Raw genomic sequence first — 16,192 nt, 5'->3', positions numbered from 1 at the left:
CATTCTTGAGGCATATATCCAAAATATATGATCTAACGCTCTAATGGTATTTCACATTTAAAGATGTCTTGAAGGGCATTGTGTATCCCCCTCCAATAGTTTTTGGTAATAGGGCAGTCCAAAAGATATGATAATGATTTGCATTTTGATTTCCACAATTTCTCCAGCAAACAGGGAGGTTACGATCATAATGGGATTTCTGAGAGGGTGTAATAAAATACCTTATCAAGTTTTTCCATCCAAACTCCCTCCATTTCTCTGAACTGGTACACTTCCATTGATACCTCCTTATTGTTGTCCATTCTTCCTCAGATATAATTATCCCTCCTTCCTTCTCCCATTTTGTTTTAATGTATGAAGTCGAATGTGTTTTAAGATTTGACAACCCCTTATACATGCTTGAAATGATTCTACTACCATTACCTGAATTATATGCTTTTCTAAATAGCTGTTTCAAGCACGTACTTGCCTTGGTTACATTTTTATTACAGTCTTATTAACATATTGTCACATCTGTAAATACTGATAAAAATCTTGATTTTCTAATAAGTGTTTCTCTTTAAGCATTTCAAAACTGAACAGTGTTCCTTCTTTCATTATGTTGCAAAGAACTGTTATTCCTTTAGCTGTCCAGTCCTTAAATCTGGCATCCAATTTATTTGGTATAAAATCTGAGTCATATGCACACCATTTAAGAATTGCCATATTTCCCTCTAGATTATAATCTTTTATAGTAGTTTTCCATATTTTAAGAGTCAATTTCACCCATGGGTTATCAATAGTATTTATGTACCTTTGCAGGTTGTTATCAGCAAAAATTCCTTGTATGGGGATGGGAAGTACCAGCTCTTCAATGTTTTTCCATTGAGCGTCACATGATGGGTTGCACCAACATATCACAGCTCTCAACTGTGCTGCAAAATAATAATCTCTAAGAGAAGGTTGGCCCCATCCCCCCTTTTCCTTTGCTAATTGCAAAGTTTTGAGACTCCCTGGTCTATAATTTCCTGGGCTATCTCTACTCCCTTTCCTGAATAAAGGAACAACATCCACAACCATCCAGTCCTCCGGAACCTCTCTCCACCACCATTGATGATGTAAATATCATTGCCAGAGGACAGCAAAGGTAGTCATCTCGGGATTACTGCCTTTGCCACACGACAGTGAGTATAGGAATTATTAGGACAGTGAATACAGGGCCCAAGAAATTATCTTGGTGCACCCCGCTATTTGTATCCAGTCAAATGGAAAAGCATCTACTTATTCTGATTCACCGGCTTCTCTGTGACAATCAGTCTTTAGAGTGAGGTCGTGGATAAATGTGTGGCTGAGGGATTGGAGCAGGGTCAGGGATTCAGATTTCTGGATCATTGGGATCTCTTTTGGGGCAGATGTGACTTGTACAAAAAGGACGGGTTGCACTTGAATCCCGGGGGACCAATATCCTGGTCGGGAGATTTAACCTAGAATTGTTGGGAGGTGGGAACTGAACTAAAGAGACTGGGGAAGAGGCAGTTGGCTCACAGATAGAAAAAGCTTGGAGACAGTGTGTGAGGGAGGATAGGCAGGTAATAAAGCAGGGACGCGCTCATTTCCCTCCATCGTTGCTGCCTCATCTATTGTGTAAGAGATTTTAAAGTTAACAAACATTATTACATTATTTTGAAAGACACTACACTTGAACGTCATCACAGTATAGATATATTCATAAGGTGATCATTTGTTTAGTGCAGTAGAAATTTTAAAATGTATTTAAATTGATCTACAACTGAGAAATTAAAGAAGTTGGTAGGAACAATGTACATATTGATCCATACTGGTAGAAGACATTATTTATGCTCTCATCTCATTTTAAACCTAATTTGTTTAATATTTTTCCAGTTCCAGAACTGCTTACATGCTTATGTACAGACTGATCGATACAAACCCCAAAGCAGGTATGATGATTTGTAGCATTCACTGGTTATTATTTTGTCATTGATTTGCATACTGACATGCAATGGGTTTATAAACTTCGTGAATTATAGTATTGTAACATCAATTTGTTTTCTTGCTTTTTCATGTATTTTGATGAACCATGAGTCTTCCACCTCAGGATAAACATAAAAACTGCTAAATTTTTCTTTTTTAATTGTTAAGAACAGTATACAAAATAATGGAGGACTTCAGCAGGTCAGGCAGCATCTATGGAGGAGAATGAGCAGTCAACAATTTGGGCCAAGCCTGTATATTCCCCTCCATAGTTGGTGTCTAACCGGCTGAATTCCACCAAAATTTTGGGTGTTCCTCTGGATTTCCAGCATCTGCAGAATCTCTCATGTTAATTAGACAATGTTTGTTTCCCTCATTCTCTTTTACTACTTATGTGGATACATAATAAGGTGATATTATCCTTACTTTGTACAGTAATGCTACTTTTCATTTTATTGGTGCATCATATTTGTGATGCTGGTGACAAACTAATTTTACTGTTGTCCAAAATCAAGAAGCAGATAATAGAATTTTCCTAGTTCATTCAACTTGTGATGCAGAATATAGAATATGAAATAAATTTTGGGCATTTTGATGTTTTCAAGCACTGAGGTGCTGATTTTCCCCAGGTACTTTGATGCTAATGAATTCCACAGATCCACCACTCTCTGGCTAAAGAAATTCCCACTCATCTCCATTCTAAAAGGATGCCCCTCTATTCTGAGGCTGTGTCCTCTGAACTTAGACTGTCCCACCAGAGGAAACATCCTCTCCACATCTACTCTATCAAGGCCTTTCACCATTGTATAGGTTTCAACGTCATCCCTCATTCTTCTGAATTCCAAAGAATACAGGCCCAAAGCCATCAAACACTCTTCATATAACAAGCCATTCAATCCTGTAATTATTTTTGTGAACCTCTTTTGAACCCTCTCCACTTCCAGCACATCCTTTTTAATCTAAGTGGCCCAAACCTGCTCATAATACTCCAAGTGATGCCTCACCAGTGCTTTATTAAGTCTCATCATTACACCTTTGTTTTCATATTCTAGTCCACATGAAATGAATGCTGACATTGCATTTGCCTTCCACACTGCAGCCTCAACCTGCAAATTAACCTTTAGGAAATCCTGCACAAAGTCCCTTTGTACCTCAGTTTTTAGTGTTTACTCTCTATTTAGAAAATAGTCAACCCTTTCATTTCTTCTACCAAAGTGCATGACATACACTTCCTGACACAATATTCCATCTGCCATTTCTTTGTCCATTCTCCTAACCTGTCCAAGTTCTTCTGTAGCCTCTCTACATTCCCATAACTACCAGCTCCTCCATTTATTTTCATATCATCTGCAAATTTGCAACAAATCCATCAATTCCATCATCTGAATCATTGACATATAATGTAAGCATAATTGGTCCCAATACAGACCCCTGAGGAACACCACTAGCCACCAGTAGCCAGCCAGAAAAGTCTCCCTTCATTCCCACTCTTCGCCCCCTACCAATTAGCCACTGCTTTATCCATGTTAGAATCTTTCCTGTAATACCATGGGTTCATAGCTTGTTAAGCGGCCTCGTATGACAACTTGTCAAGGGCCTCCTGAAAATCTAAGTACACAACATCCAACAATTATCCTTTCTCTATCCTGCCTGTTATTTCTTCAAATAATTCCAACTGATTTGTCAAGCAAGATTTTTCCTTGGTGAAACCATGCTGACTATGGCCTATTTTATCATGCGTGAGAATGAACCTGGGAACTCATCCTTATTAATCGACTCCAACATCTTCCCAATCACTGATGCTAAACTAACTGTCCTATTGTTTCCTTTCTTCTGCCTGTCTCCATTCTTGGAGAGCAATATTTACAATTTTCCTATTTTCTGGAACCATTCCAGAATCTAGTGATTCGTGAAAGGTCATTGCTCATGCCCCATGATCTCTTCAGCCACCTCTTTCAGTACACTGGGGTGTCCAACATCTGGTCCGAGTGACTTACCGACCTTCAGACTTTTCAGTTTCTCAAGAACCTTACGTCTAGATATGGTAACTTTACACACGTCATGCCCCCTGACACCTGGAACCTCTACAATACTACTCGTGTCTTCGGAGTGCAGACTGATATACATCTGCCATTTTGTTGTCCCCCTCTATTATCTGCCCTCACTTTGGCTTTTATATTGGCATTGGCTTGTTAGCCACAATTGTGTCATCTTTCCATTAGAATACTTCTTCCTCTTTGCAATATATTTATATATATCCTGTGCCTTCCGAATTGCTTCCTGAAATTCTAGCCATTGCTGCTCTAATATCATCCCTGCCAGTGTTCTTTTCCAATCATTTCTGGTCAACTCGTCTGTCTTGCCTCTGTAATTTCTTTTACTCCACTGCATTACTGACACATCTGACTTTAGCTTCTCAATTTCAGATTTCAGGTGGAATTTGATCATATTATGATCACTTGTCCCAAGGGTGTTTTACCTTAAGCGTTCTAATCAATTCTGGTTCATTGCAGAAGCCACAACTCAGCATAGTTGATTCTCTAATGGGCTCAAACACAAGCTGATCTAAAAAGCCATCTTGCAGGCCCTCTAGAAATTCTCCCTCTTATAATCCGGCACCAACCTAATTTTCCCTATCTATCTGCATACTGAAGTTCCCCATGAACATGGTAACATTGCCCTTTTGGTGTGCATTTTCTATCTCCCATTGTAATTTGTAGGCCACATCGTTACAACTGATTGGGTTTTCTCTACAACTCACATTAGGATCTTTTTACACTCGCAGTTCTGTTGAACCCCCTTTTTACTGGGCATCTCCGGAGAAACAACTTGTTTGCCCCTTGCTGACAACCACTGGACTCAGTGGTGAGAAAACCACCTTTTTTCAAACTCCATGCATCTAGGTCGGTATGACTTGGGTCCCAGCAAAACCGGGAATTTGGATGTCTCAATCACCCGAACTCTGATCTGTGTGAATACTGTGTAAATACTGCCCCATACAATTAGTATTTGGCAGGAAATTACAGATCACACACTGCATACAATTGTAAAGAAAGTATATTTACAAATTTCAACAATATCAAACAGTAGAAAAATAAAATAAAATAAAATGCCCATTACAGTTAACCCAGTCCAAATGTTCACATGTGTTGGAGCTCGTCTTGAAGTTGTCTTTGACTCTCACTCTGGACCCAGGGTCAGGGTGAAAGTACACTCCACCTTCTGAATGTTGCTCGAATAGACGGGCTCCCCACGGCACCATTGGTCCCTCCTGCTTGAAGTCATTCATCTGCACAAAGCACCTTGTGCAACAGGAACAGCATCCCCAGACATCTTCCCTCTTGTCTTCTCCCAGCTTCCACCAAAAAGACCTCGACCCACACCAGTGTCCATCAAGAAACTTCTCTACCCAGTGTTCTCTAGAACCTTCTCCCATTTCCACCATCCAGACTGGCTGACACAACGCTCCTAAGTTCAACTCAAACCTAAACATGCTGTAATCAGAACAGACTGCTCCTACGGAACTGCTAAAATGAAATATTTACATCTGTTCTGGCACTCTGGTTCCCATCCCCCTGCAACTTTAGTGTAAACCCCACTATGCAGCAGTAACAAACCTTCCCACTAGGATATTAGTCCCCTTCGTTTCAGGATCAAACCATCGCTTCTGTACAGGTCCCACCTTCCTTGGAACAGAGCCCATTGATCCAAAAATCTTATGCTCTCCCTCCTACAGCAACTGCTTAGCCACATATTAAACTGCATAATCTTGCTAGTTCTAGCCTCACTAGCATGTGGTACAGGTAGAACTCTTGAGATCACAACTCTGGAGGCCCTGCCCTTTAATGTAGCACCGAAATTCCTGAAATCCCTTTGCAGAATCTTGTCATTCGTCCAACTCATGTCGTCGGTACCTAATGGACCATGATTTTTGGCTGTTCACCCTCCCACTTAAGAAAGCTGAGGACTTGATCCAAGATATCCCGGACACTGGCACCCAGAAGGCAACAAATCATCCAGGAATTTTCTTTCTCACCCTCAGAACCTCCTGTCCATTCCCCGAACTAATGAATCCCCTATCACCACAGCATGCCTCTAGCTCTCCATTCCCTTCTGACACACAGAGGAAAAATCAGTACCAGAGTCCTGACTATGATCCGTTAGGTCATCTCTACACTCCCACCCCCCACCACCCCACCGACCACCAATGGTATCTATAGCGATATACTGTACCTGTTGTCGAGGGAGCTGGCCACAGGGGTACTGTGCACTGGTTCCTTAACCTCTTTCCCCATCTTGACTGTCACACAGTTTCCTGTGTCCTGCACTTTGGGTCTAACTACCTCTCCATATATCCTACCTATCACCGCTTCAACCCCCCAGATGATTCGGGATTCATCTAGTTCCAGCTCCAAATTATAAACGCGGTTTGTTAGAAGCTACAGCTGGATGCACTTCTCGCAGTTGTAGTGGTTTGGGACACTGGAGGTCTTCCTGCCTCCCACATCCTGCAAGAGGAGCATTCCACTATCCTGCCCGAATTGAACACGACTCACCTGTACAGTAAAGTGTTGTGCTAACCACTGCGCTACTGTGCCGCCCTGAGTATATATTGGGAAGACCAAAACCACTGTCTTCAGGCTCCATAACCCTCCAGTTTCTGAACACTCCTCTTCATAGAATCTGTCTAAAAATGAACCAGAGGATTATACATCAACTGGGTCTTTGTTCACTTCAAAATAAGCTTCCGGTATGTTCTCATCAGCTCTTAAAAAACAGACAAAGAGACTGCAAGTACTGGAATCTGGAACATCCTAACAGAATTCCGGCAGAAAAAGGCGACTCAAACCACGTATGTGGAGGCAAACGGTTAAAGTCAATATTTTGGGTCAAGATCATGTATCAAGACTGAGAGGGAAGAGGAAGATTGCTGGTATATGGTAGTAAAGAGAGGGTCAGAGGCTGATAGGTAAGAGGTGGAAACAGATGGGAAGGAGTGAAGGGGAGATGCAACTGGATGAGGGAAGGGGAGGGAGGAGGGATCTAGAATGGGATCAACGCAAGAAGAAAACTGAGTGGAGAAGTGAGTGTGTGTGAGGGAAGAGCACCGGAGTGTGGTTACCTGAAGTAGGAAAATTTAACTCTCGTATCATTGTTCTAGATTCCATTATCTGCTCATCACCTAAGCAGAATATGAGATGATGTTCATCCAATTTGACATTCTTCCTCTCTATGACGATGGAGGAGGCTGAGGACAGACAGAATAGTGTGGGAGTGGGAAGGAGAATTAAAATGATAAGCAAATAGAAGCTGAATATGGCTCTTGCAGTCTCCTAGTCAATGCCTGGTTTCTCCAAAGTAGGGAAGGCCACACTGACTGCAGTAGACAGGCTGGAAAAGGTGTAGTCAAAGTGACTTCAGGTAAGGTGGCAGCATTTTCAAATGGAGAGGCCTGCTGGGGCCAACCAACAATGCACTGTTCTTTTTAAAATGTGTTTCTCTGTGAATGTAAGACCACAATGCACTCCAAGGACAATGCAGGCCCACTACATCAGTGAGTGATTTGTTTGTTTTTCAGAGCTGCCAGCCGGACTGTCAAAGAAACCAGTGGACGAGTCAGAAAAGGGAAAGCCAGTGCTCAGCTGGGTGATGAGGATGCTGGGCTGGGTGATGAGGATGCTGGGCTGGGTGATGAGGAAGCTGAAGCTTGGCTGGGTGATGCTGGTGAAAGGGGAAAACTGCGCCCCTCCAGTGGAAGGGGAAGTCGCCGCCTCTCCGGTGGAAGGGGAAAACTGCTCCCCTCCGGTGGAAGGGGAAGACTGCGCCCCTCCGGTGGAAGGGGAAGACTGCGCCCCTCCGGTGGAAGAGGAAAACTGCTCCCCTCCGGTGGAAGGGGAAGACTGCGCCCCTCCGGTGGAAGGGGAAGTCGCGGCCTCTCCGGTGGAAGGGGAAAACTGCGCCCCTCCGGTGGAAGGGGAAAACTGCTCCCCTCCGGTGGAAGGGGAAAACTGCGCCCCTCCGGTGGAAGGGGAAGACTGCGCCCCTCCGGTGGAAGGGGAAAACTGCTCCCCTCCGGTGGAAGGGGAAAACTGCGCCCCTCCGGTGGAAGGGGAAGTCGCCGCCCCTCCGGTGGAAGGGGAAGTCGCCGCCTCTCCGGTGGAAGGGGAAGACTGCGCCCCTCCGGTGGAAGGGGAAAACTGCGCCCCTCCGGTGGAAGGGGAAAACTGCGCCTCTCCGGTGGAAGGGGAAAACTGCTCCCCTCCGGTGGAAGGGGAAAACTGCTCCCCTCCGGTGGAAGGGGAAAACTGCTCCTCTCCGGTGGAAGGGGAAAACTGCTCCCCTCCGGTGGAAGGGGAAAACTGCGCCTCTCCGGTGGAAGGGGAAAACTGCTCCCCTCCAGTGGAAGGGGAAAACTGCTCCCCTCCGGTGGAAGGGGAAAACTGCGCCCCTCCGGTGGAAGGGGAAAACTGCGCCCCTCTGGTGGAAGGGGAAGTCGCCGCCTCTCCGGTGGAAGGGGAAAACTGCTCCCCTCCGGTGGAAGGGGAAGTCGCCGCCCCTCCGGTGGAAGGGGAAAACTGCGCCCCTCCGGTGGAAGGGGAAAACTGCGCCCCTCCGGTGGAAGCGGAAGACTGCGCCCCTCCGGTGGAAGGGGAAGTCGCCGCCTCTCCGGTGGAAGGGGAAAACTGCGCCCCTCCGGTGGAAGGGGAAGTCGCCGCCTCTCCGGTGGAAGGGGAAGTCGGCTCCCCTCCAGTGGAAGGGGAAACTGCCCGGCATTTGGCTGGGCAAAGGTTCTGAGAAGTTGACCCGGGTGCAGACCATGTTGCCACCTGCTACTCAAAGCATTGAAGTAGGTGTGCAAAAGTCATGTGCAGCGTAACCATGGGTGACTGTCCTGGACAGTTCCCTTGCAATCACAAGTCCCTGTTGGATGTTGATAGTGGGAGATGCCGCAGGCCTGTTTCCCTTGTTGGTAGTGAGACACGCAACTAGGCAGCAGCAGAACCACGGTTGTAGTGAGGACAAGGCCTCAAGTGGGCTTGCCTACTGCTGCAGGCCGAGTGAGGCGGTGCAGCATGGAGTCTGTGCTCAGGTGGGAGCCAGTCTCTCCTGTCAGTGCTGCCCCCCAGTGTTCGACCAGTGGAATGACAAACTGGATTGCCGGGAGCTATACCATCAATTTGAATGTCGCTCAAGGACTTGGACTATACATGTGTTTTCTTGCGTAACGATGTGCGTGTTTTTTTCTCTCTTCTAGTTATTTTGAATGTATGCCCTGCACCTGTGCCCCACAAGCTGTCTCATTCAACTGTGTCCATGTGTGGTCTGAATGATAATTAGACTTGATTTGATTTGATTTGAGGTGAACCTCTTGCTCACTAGAAAGGGTTGTTTGGGCCCTGGTGTGTTGGTGAGGGAGGAGAAGATAAAGAAAGATATTACACCTCTGCCAGTTAAAGGGAAACGTGCCAGTGGACTCAGAAGAGTGGGTGGGAAGAGATGGGATAGGTAGATGAGCGAGTCATAAAAAGCAGGAACTTGCGATCCCTTTCAATAACCACATAGGTGAAAGTGTAGAAAGTGAGCTCACAGGAACATATGCAGACATTTTGGCCCTTGTGGTGGGGTAGGGGGGAAATCATTGCCTTGCTGTTGCTTGTGTGTGGGAGGGGGAAGGTGGGGGGCAGTTTGGGGTTCTAACTTTTAACTGCATTCATTCTTTGGGGCACATTCTGTGTTCATGCATGTTTGTGAAGAAAAAGCATTGCTGGATGAATATTGTATACATTTCTCTGACATTAAATGTACCTATTGAACCCTGTATGTTAAGACAAGTATTTATTGCTCCAAAATGCAGGTGGAAAGTTTAAAAAAATGTGCAAGGCTCTTTAAAAGTGTAGCAGATGAAGGCACAATGTGTAGTAGATGGGCACAATGTGGAGTGATTATAATCACTGGTGAAGATTAGCAGAGTGACATGTTTATTGAGATCAATGTATCTCACACATTATGATTTGTTAAAAAGGCAATGAGTTATGACAAGTGTTACTGCTTTTCCTAATACTCATCTCCATTTAGCTCAATATTTAATTACCCAGTCCTGTAGATCAACTTGAATGCGAGTGAATTTTGGCCGGTAAGATGGCAGCAAGTGAAAAAGACACAAGTGCATCATCTGCATTTAGATAATCACCCCATATCACCGATATCCTGGAGAGCAGATTTAGATCATCGCGATGGCCATTATTTCACCAATGGGGAAGGCCCTGGTGGGTCCGGTAACAGAGAGGAATTGGGTGCTCGCTGTTCATGAACCAATGCACATCAGTGAGCAGAGGGGTGTCACTGAACCTGAACAATGTGAGTTATGACTGCTGCAGCAGAGCTTTGACGGGCAGGATCGTCTGGCAGATACAGGAAGACCCTGGCTATAAGATTCCTGATAAGTCACTGAAAGGGATAGATAGAAACATAGAAAACCTACAGCACAATACAGGCACTTCGGACCACAAAGCTGTGCTGAACATAACCTTACCTTAGAACAACCCAGGCTTACCCATAGCCTTCTATTTTTCTAAGATCCACGTACCTATCCAGGAGTCTCTAAAATGACCCTATCATTTCCACCTCTGCAACCACCGCCGGCAACCCATTCTACGCACTGAGCACTCTCTGTGTAAAAAAATTACCCCTGACATCTCCTCTGTACCTACTTCCAAGTATCATAAAACTATGCCCTTTTGTGCTAGCAATTTCAGCCCTGGGAAAAAGCCTCTGACTATCCACATGATTAATGCCTCTCATTATCTTGTACACCTCTATTGGGTCACCTCTCATCCTCTGTCGCTCCAAGTTCACTCAACCTATTCTCATAAGCCATGCTCCCCAATCCAGGCAACATGCTTGTAAATCTTCTCTGCACACTTTCTATGCTTTCCACATCCTTCCTGTAGTGAGGCTACCAGAACTGAGCACAAGCACAGTACTCCAAGTGTGGTCTGACCAGGGTGCTATATAGCTGCAACATTACTGCTCAGCTCTTAAACTCAATTCCACGGTTGATGAAGGCTAATGCACCGTATGCCTTCTTAACCACAGAATCAACCTGCACAGCAGCTTTGAGCATCCTATTGTCTCAGACCCCAAGATCCCTCGAATCATCCACTCTGCCAGGAGTCTTACCATTAACGCTATATTCTGCCATCATATTGGACCTACCAAAATGAACCATCTCACACTTATCTGGGTTGAACTCCATCTGCCATTTCTCAGCCCAGTTTTGCATCCTATCAATGTCTCGCTGTAACCTCTGACAGCCCTCCACACTATCCACAACAACCCCAACCTTTGTGTCATCAACAGACTTACTAACCCATCCCTCCACTTCCTCATTCAGGTCATTTTTAAAAGTCACGAAGAGTAAGGGTGCCAGAACAGATCCCTGAGGCACTCCACTGGTCACCGACCTCCACGCAGAATATGATCCATCTACAACCACTCTTTGCCTTCGGTGGGCAAGCCAGTTCTGGATCCACAGAGCAATGTCCCCTTGGATCCCATGCTTTCTTATTATCTCAATAAGCCTTGCATGTGGTTCCTTATCAAATGCCTTGCTGAAATCCATATACACTACATCTACTACTCTTCCTTCATCAAAGTATTTAGTCACATCTGCAAAAAATTCAATCAGGCTCGTAAGGTATGACCTGCCCTTGACAAAGCCATGCTAACTATTCCTAATCATATGGTACCTCTCCAAATGTTCATAAATCCTGCCTCTCAGGATCTTCTCCATTAACTTACCAACCACTGAAGTAAGACTCTTCAGTCTGTAATTTCCTGGGCTATCTCTACTCCCTTTCTTGAATAAGGAAACAACATTCACAACCCTCCAACCCTCCCGAACCTTTCCCATCCCCATTGATGATGCAAAGATCATTGCTAGATGCTCAGCAATCACCTCCCTCACCTCCCACAGTAAGCTGGGGTACATCTCATCTGGTCCTGGTAACTTATCCAACTTAATGCTTTGCAAAAGGTCTAGCACATCCTCTTTCTTAATATCTACATGCTCAAGTTTTCCAGTCTGCTGCAGGTCATCACTACAATTATCAAGACCCTTTTCCATAGTGAATACTGAAGTAAAGTATTCATTAAGCACCTCAGCTATTTCCTTCGGTTCCATACACACTTTCCCGCTGCCATACATGATTGGTCCTATTCCTTCACATCTTATCCCCTTGCTCTTCACATACTTGTAGAATGCCTTGGGGTTTTCCTTAATCCTACCTGCCAAGGCCTTCTCATGGTCCCTTCTGGCTCTCCTAATTTCCTTCCTAAGCTTCTTCCTATTAGCCTTATAAACTTCTAGATTTCTAACATTACCTAGCTCTCTGAACTTTTTGTAAGCTTTTCTTTTCTTCTTGACTAGGTTTATTACAGCCTTTGTTTACCACAGTTCTTGTACCCTACCATAGTTTCCCTGTCTCATTGGAACATACCTATGCAGAACTCCGCACAAATCTCCCCTGTGCATTTGCTACATTTCTTCTGTACTTTTCCCTGAGAACATCTGTTCCCAATTTAAGCTTCGAATTTCCTACCTGATAGCGTCATAGTTTCCCTTACTTCAATTAAGCGCTTTTCTAACTTGTCTGTTCCTATCGCTCTCCAATGCTATTGTAAAGGAGATAGAATTATGATCACTGTCTCCAAAATGCTCTCCTACTGAGAGATCTGACACCTGACCTGGTTCATTTTCCAATACCAAATGAAGAACAGTCTCTCCTCTTGTAGGCTTTTCTACATATTGTGTCAAGAAACCTTCCAAATACTGGCGTGGAAACTGAAAAAAAAAAATAGCAGAAAATACAATTCATAGAATTAGGACCCAAGAACGAAAATGATAAAAAATAAGCTAAGTGAAATTCAAGAAGCTTTTGAAGTGTTTTACAAAACTCTATATTCAAAAGTTCCAGGGGGAAGCATAACCCAAATTGACACCTTCTTGAATTCTCTAGAGTTACCCACTTTAAGCAAAGAACAAAATAGAACGATGACTGCTGACATAACTGAAGTTGAATTAAAAGCTGCAATTAGTAGGCTTAAATTAAGCAAGTCACCAAGATTGGATGGGTATACGGCAGAGTGGTACAAAGAATTTGAAAATGAGTTAATTCCTGTTTTACTCCCCACACTGAACTGGGCTCTAAAAAAGGCACAAAGGCCACCTAGTTGAAAGGAAACAATAATCTCAGCTATACTGAAAGAAGGCAGGGATAAAATGGAATGCGGGTCATTTAGACCAATATCCGTTCTTAATGTAGATGATAGATTAGTTAGCTCAATCATGGCCAAACGATTAGAGGAGTTTCTACCCATACTGACACGTAACGATCAGACAGGTTTTATACAACAACGCCAGACACAAGAGAATATACGAAGCACACTTCACATTATGGATCATATACAAAATAATAAAATTGAAGCAATAGTGATAAGCGTGAACGCTGAAAAAGCATTTGATTCAGTTAATTGGAATTTTCTTTACGGAGTTTTACATAGATTTGGTTTCCAAGACACAATTATTAAAACTATACAGACACTATATGGCTATCCTAGTGCTGGGATTAAAATCAATGGATATTTATCAAATAGTCTTACCCTAGAAAGGGGCACAAGACAGGGTTGTGCATGGTCACCGCTACTCTTCACATTATATCTGGAACCATTAGCTCAATATATCAGACAAAATGAAGATATCAGGGGAATTACTATTAAAGTGACAGAGCATAAATTGGCTTGTTATGTGGATGACATTTTGATCTATCTGGGGCAAACAACATGCTCTTTATTGAAATTGATGCAATCCTTTGAACAATATGGTCAATTATCAGGATACAAGATCAACATAGATAAAACCCAAAATTACTTTCATATTACTATAGCCCACCAAGAGAAATTGAAAGTAGATACCCCTGGGCATGGCACACAGAGTCTTTCAAATATTTGGGCATTATAATGCCAAAATATTTGGCAAAATTATCAGAATGTAATTATCAGCCTTTATGTAAAAAAATTAAGGAAGATGTGGCAAGATGGAACATCATTCCTTTTTTCAGTCTCAGTTGAAAGATTGAGTCTATTAAAATGAATATACTGCCCAGCCTGTTATATCTCTTTCAGACCCTACCAATAAAGATGAATCAAAATCAATTCAATGAATGGAACAAGGTGTTATCAAGGTATATTTGGCAGGGTAAATGGCCTAGAGTTCATCTCAAAACTTTGCAATTTGCAAATGAAAAGGGGGGATGGGGCCTTCCTTCTCTTAGAGATTATTATTTTGCAGCACAGTTGAGAGCTGTGATATGTTGGTGCAACCCATCATATGACGCTCAATGGAAAAACATTGAGGAGTGGGTACTTCCCACCCCTATACAAGCAATTTTGGCTGATAACAACCTGCAAAGGTACATAAATACTATTGATAACCCATGGGTGAAATTGGCTCTTAAAATATGGAAAACTACTATAAAAGAATATAATCTGGAGGGAGATATTGCTATTCTTAAATGGTGTGCATATGACTCGGATTTTACACCAAATAATTCGGATGCTAGATTTAAGGACTGGGCAGCTAAAGGAATAACAGTTCTTTGCAACATAATGAAAGAAGGAACACTGTTCAGTTTTGAAATGCTGAAAGAGAAACACTTGTTAGAAAAACAAGATTTTTATCAGTATTTACAGATGCGACAATATGTTAATAAGATGCTTAAAAATGTAACCAAGGAAAGTACGTGTTTGATAGAGCTATTTAGAAAAGCAAATAATTCAGATAATGGTAGTAGAATCATTTCAAGCATGTATAAGGGGTTGTCAAATCTTAAAACACATTCGACTTCATACTTTAAAACAAAATGGGAGAAGGAAGGAGCGATAATTATATCTGAGGAAGAATGGACAACAATATGGAGATATCAATGGAAGTGTACCAGTTCACCGAAATGGAGGGAGTTTGGATGGAAAAACTTGATAAGATATTTTATTACGCCCTCTCAGAAATCCCATTATGATAGTAACCTCCCTGTTTGCTGGAGAAATTGTGGAAATCAAAATGCAAATCATTATCATATTTTTTGGGACTGCCCTGTTATCAAAAACTATTGGAGGGAAATACACAATGTCCCACAAGACATCTTTAAATGTGAAATACCCTTAGAGAGTAAGACCATATATTTTGGATATATACCTCAAGAAAGGTTGAAAAGAGATAAATATTTAATGAATACACTGTTGGTGGCTGGTCAAAAGACTCTTACTAGGAAATGGTTATCACAGGAGAGCCCAACTTTAAATACATGGATGGAAATTACAATGAACATTTACAAAATGGAGAAGTTAACAGCATCTGTTAACCATAAGCTGGAACAATTTGATTCATACTGGGAAAAATGGTTTAACTACATAATGCCTCATAGGCCTGATTTTATTCTCACAAATCAATGAATATGTTGTAAAAAATAGGATCACTCCCTACTTGTACCTAGTTCTTTCCCTTTGCTTGTTTTTGCTTTCCACTCTTTTCTATAAGTGTATACCTCAGATAAATACTTTGTGGAGATTTGTGATATATATGATTATATGATATATATGTACAATGTCTGAAATACATCTTATGGAAATGTTTGATTGATGATGAACTTCAATAAAAAAAAATTAAAAAAAGAAACCTTCCTGAACACACCTAACAAACTCCACCCCATCTAAATCCCTTGCTCTAGGGAAATGTCAATCGATATTTGGGAAATTAAAATCTCCCATCATGACAACTCTGTTATTATTACATCTTTTCAGGATCTGTTTCCCTATCTGCTGCTCGATATCCCTGTTACTATTGGGCAGCCTATAAAAAACATCCAGTAAAGTTATTGACATCTTCCTGTTCCTAACCTTTTCCTTCCCGTACATAAGTGTTCCTAACTTCCCCTACCTGAAGTCCACAATAAATTTTGTGTTCTTTCTGACATTAACATAGAAATGTAGAAAACCTACAGCACAATATAAGCACTTCAGCCCACAATGCTGTGCAGAACATGTACTTGCTTTAGAAACTACCAAGGGTTACCCATGGCCCTCTATTTTTCTAAGCTTCATGTGCCTATCCTGGGGTCTCTTAAAATACCCTATTGTATCCACCTCCACCAAAACTGCCGGCAGT

The 16,192-nt window shown here is 42.7% G+C and overlaps 1 protein-coding gene across 5 annotated transcripts in view; it reads left to right on the top strand.

Moving 5' to 3' along the window:
• LOC132379907 (uncharacterized) overlaps positions 1 to 9,630 on the top strand; it is a 41,807-nt gene extending 32,177 nt beyond the window's left edge. For all 5 annotated transcript variants that reach the window (XM_059948247.1, XM_059948236.1, XM_059948262.1 and 2 more), the window contains 2 exons: positions 1,882 to 1,937; positions 7,550 to 9,630. In XM_059948247.1, coding sequence (XP_059804230.1) covers positions 1,882 to 1,937; positions 7,550 to 8,766 — 1,273 coding nt within the window. In that variant the 3' untranslated portion in view covers positions 8,767 to 9,630. The remainder of the gene's footprint in view (positions 1 to 1,881; positions 1,938 to 7,549) is intronic.
• The last annotated feature ends 6,562 nt before the right edge of the window (positions 9,631 to 16,192 follow it).

This window comes from Hypanus sabinus, chromosome 2 (genome assembly GCF_030144855.1).
Source record: "Hypanus sabinus isolate sHypSab1 chromosome 2, sHypSab1.hap1, whole genome shotgun sequence".
In the NCBI taxonomy this organism is placed as follows: Eukaryota; Metazoa; Chordata; class Chondrichthyes; order Myliobatiformes; family Dasyatidae; genus Hypanus; species Hypanus sabinus.
This window is presented reverse-complemented; position numbering and strand designations above follow the sequence as displayed.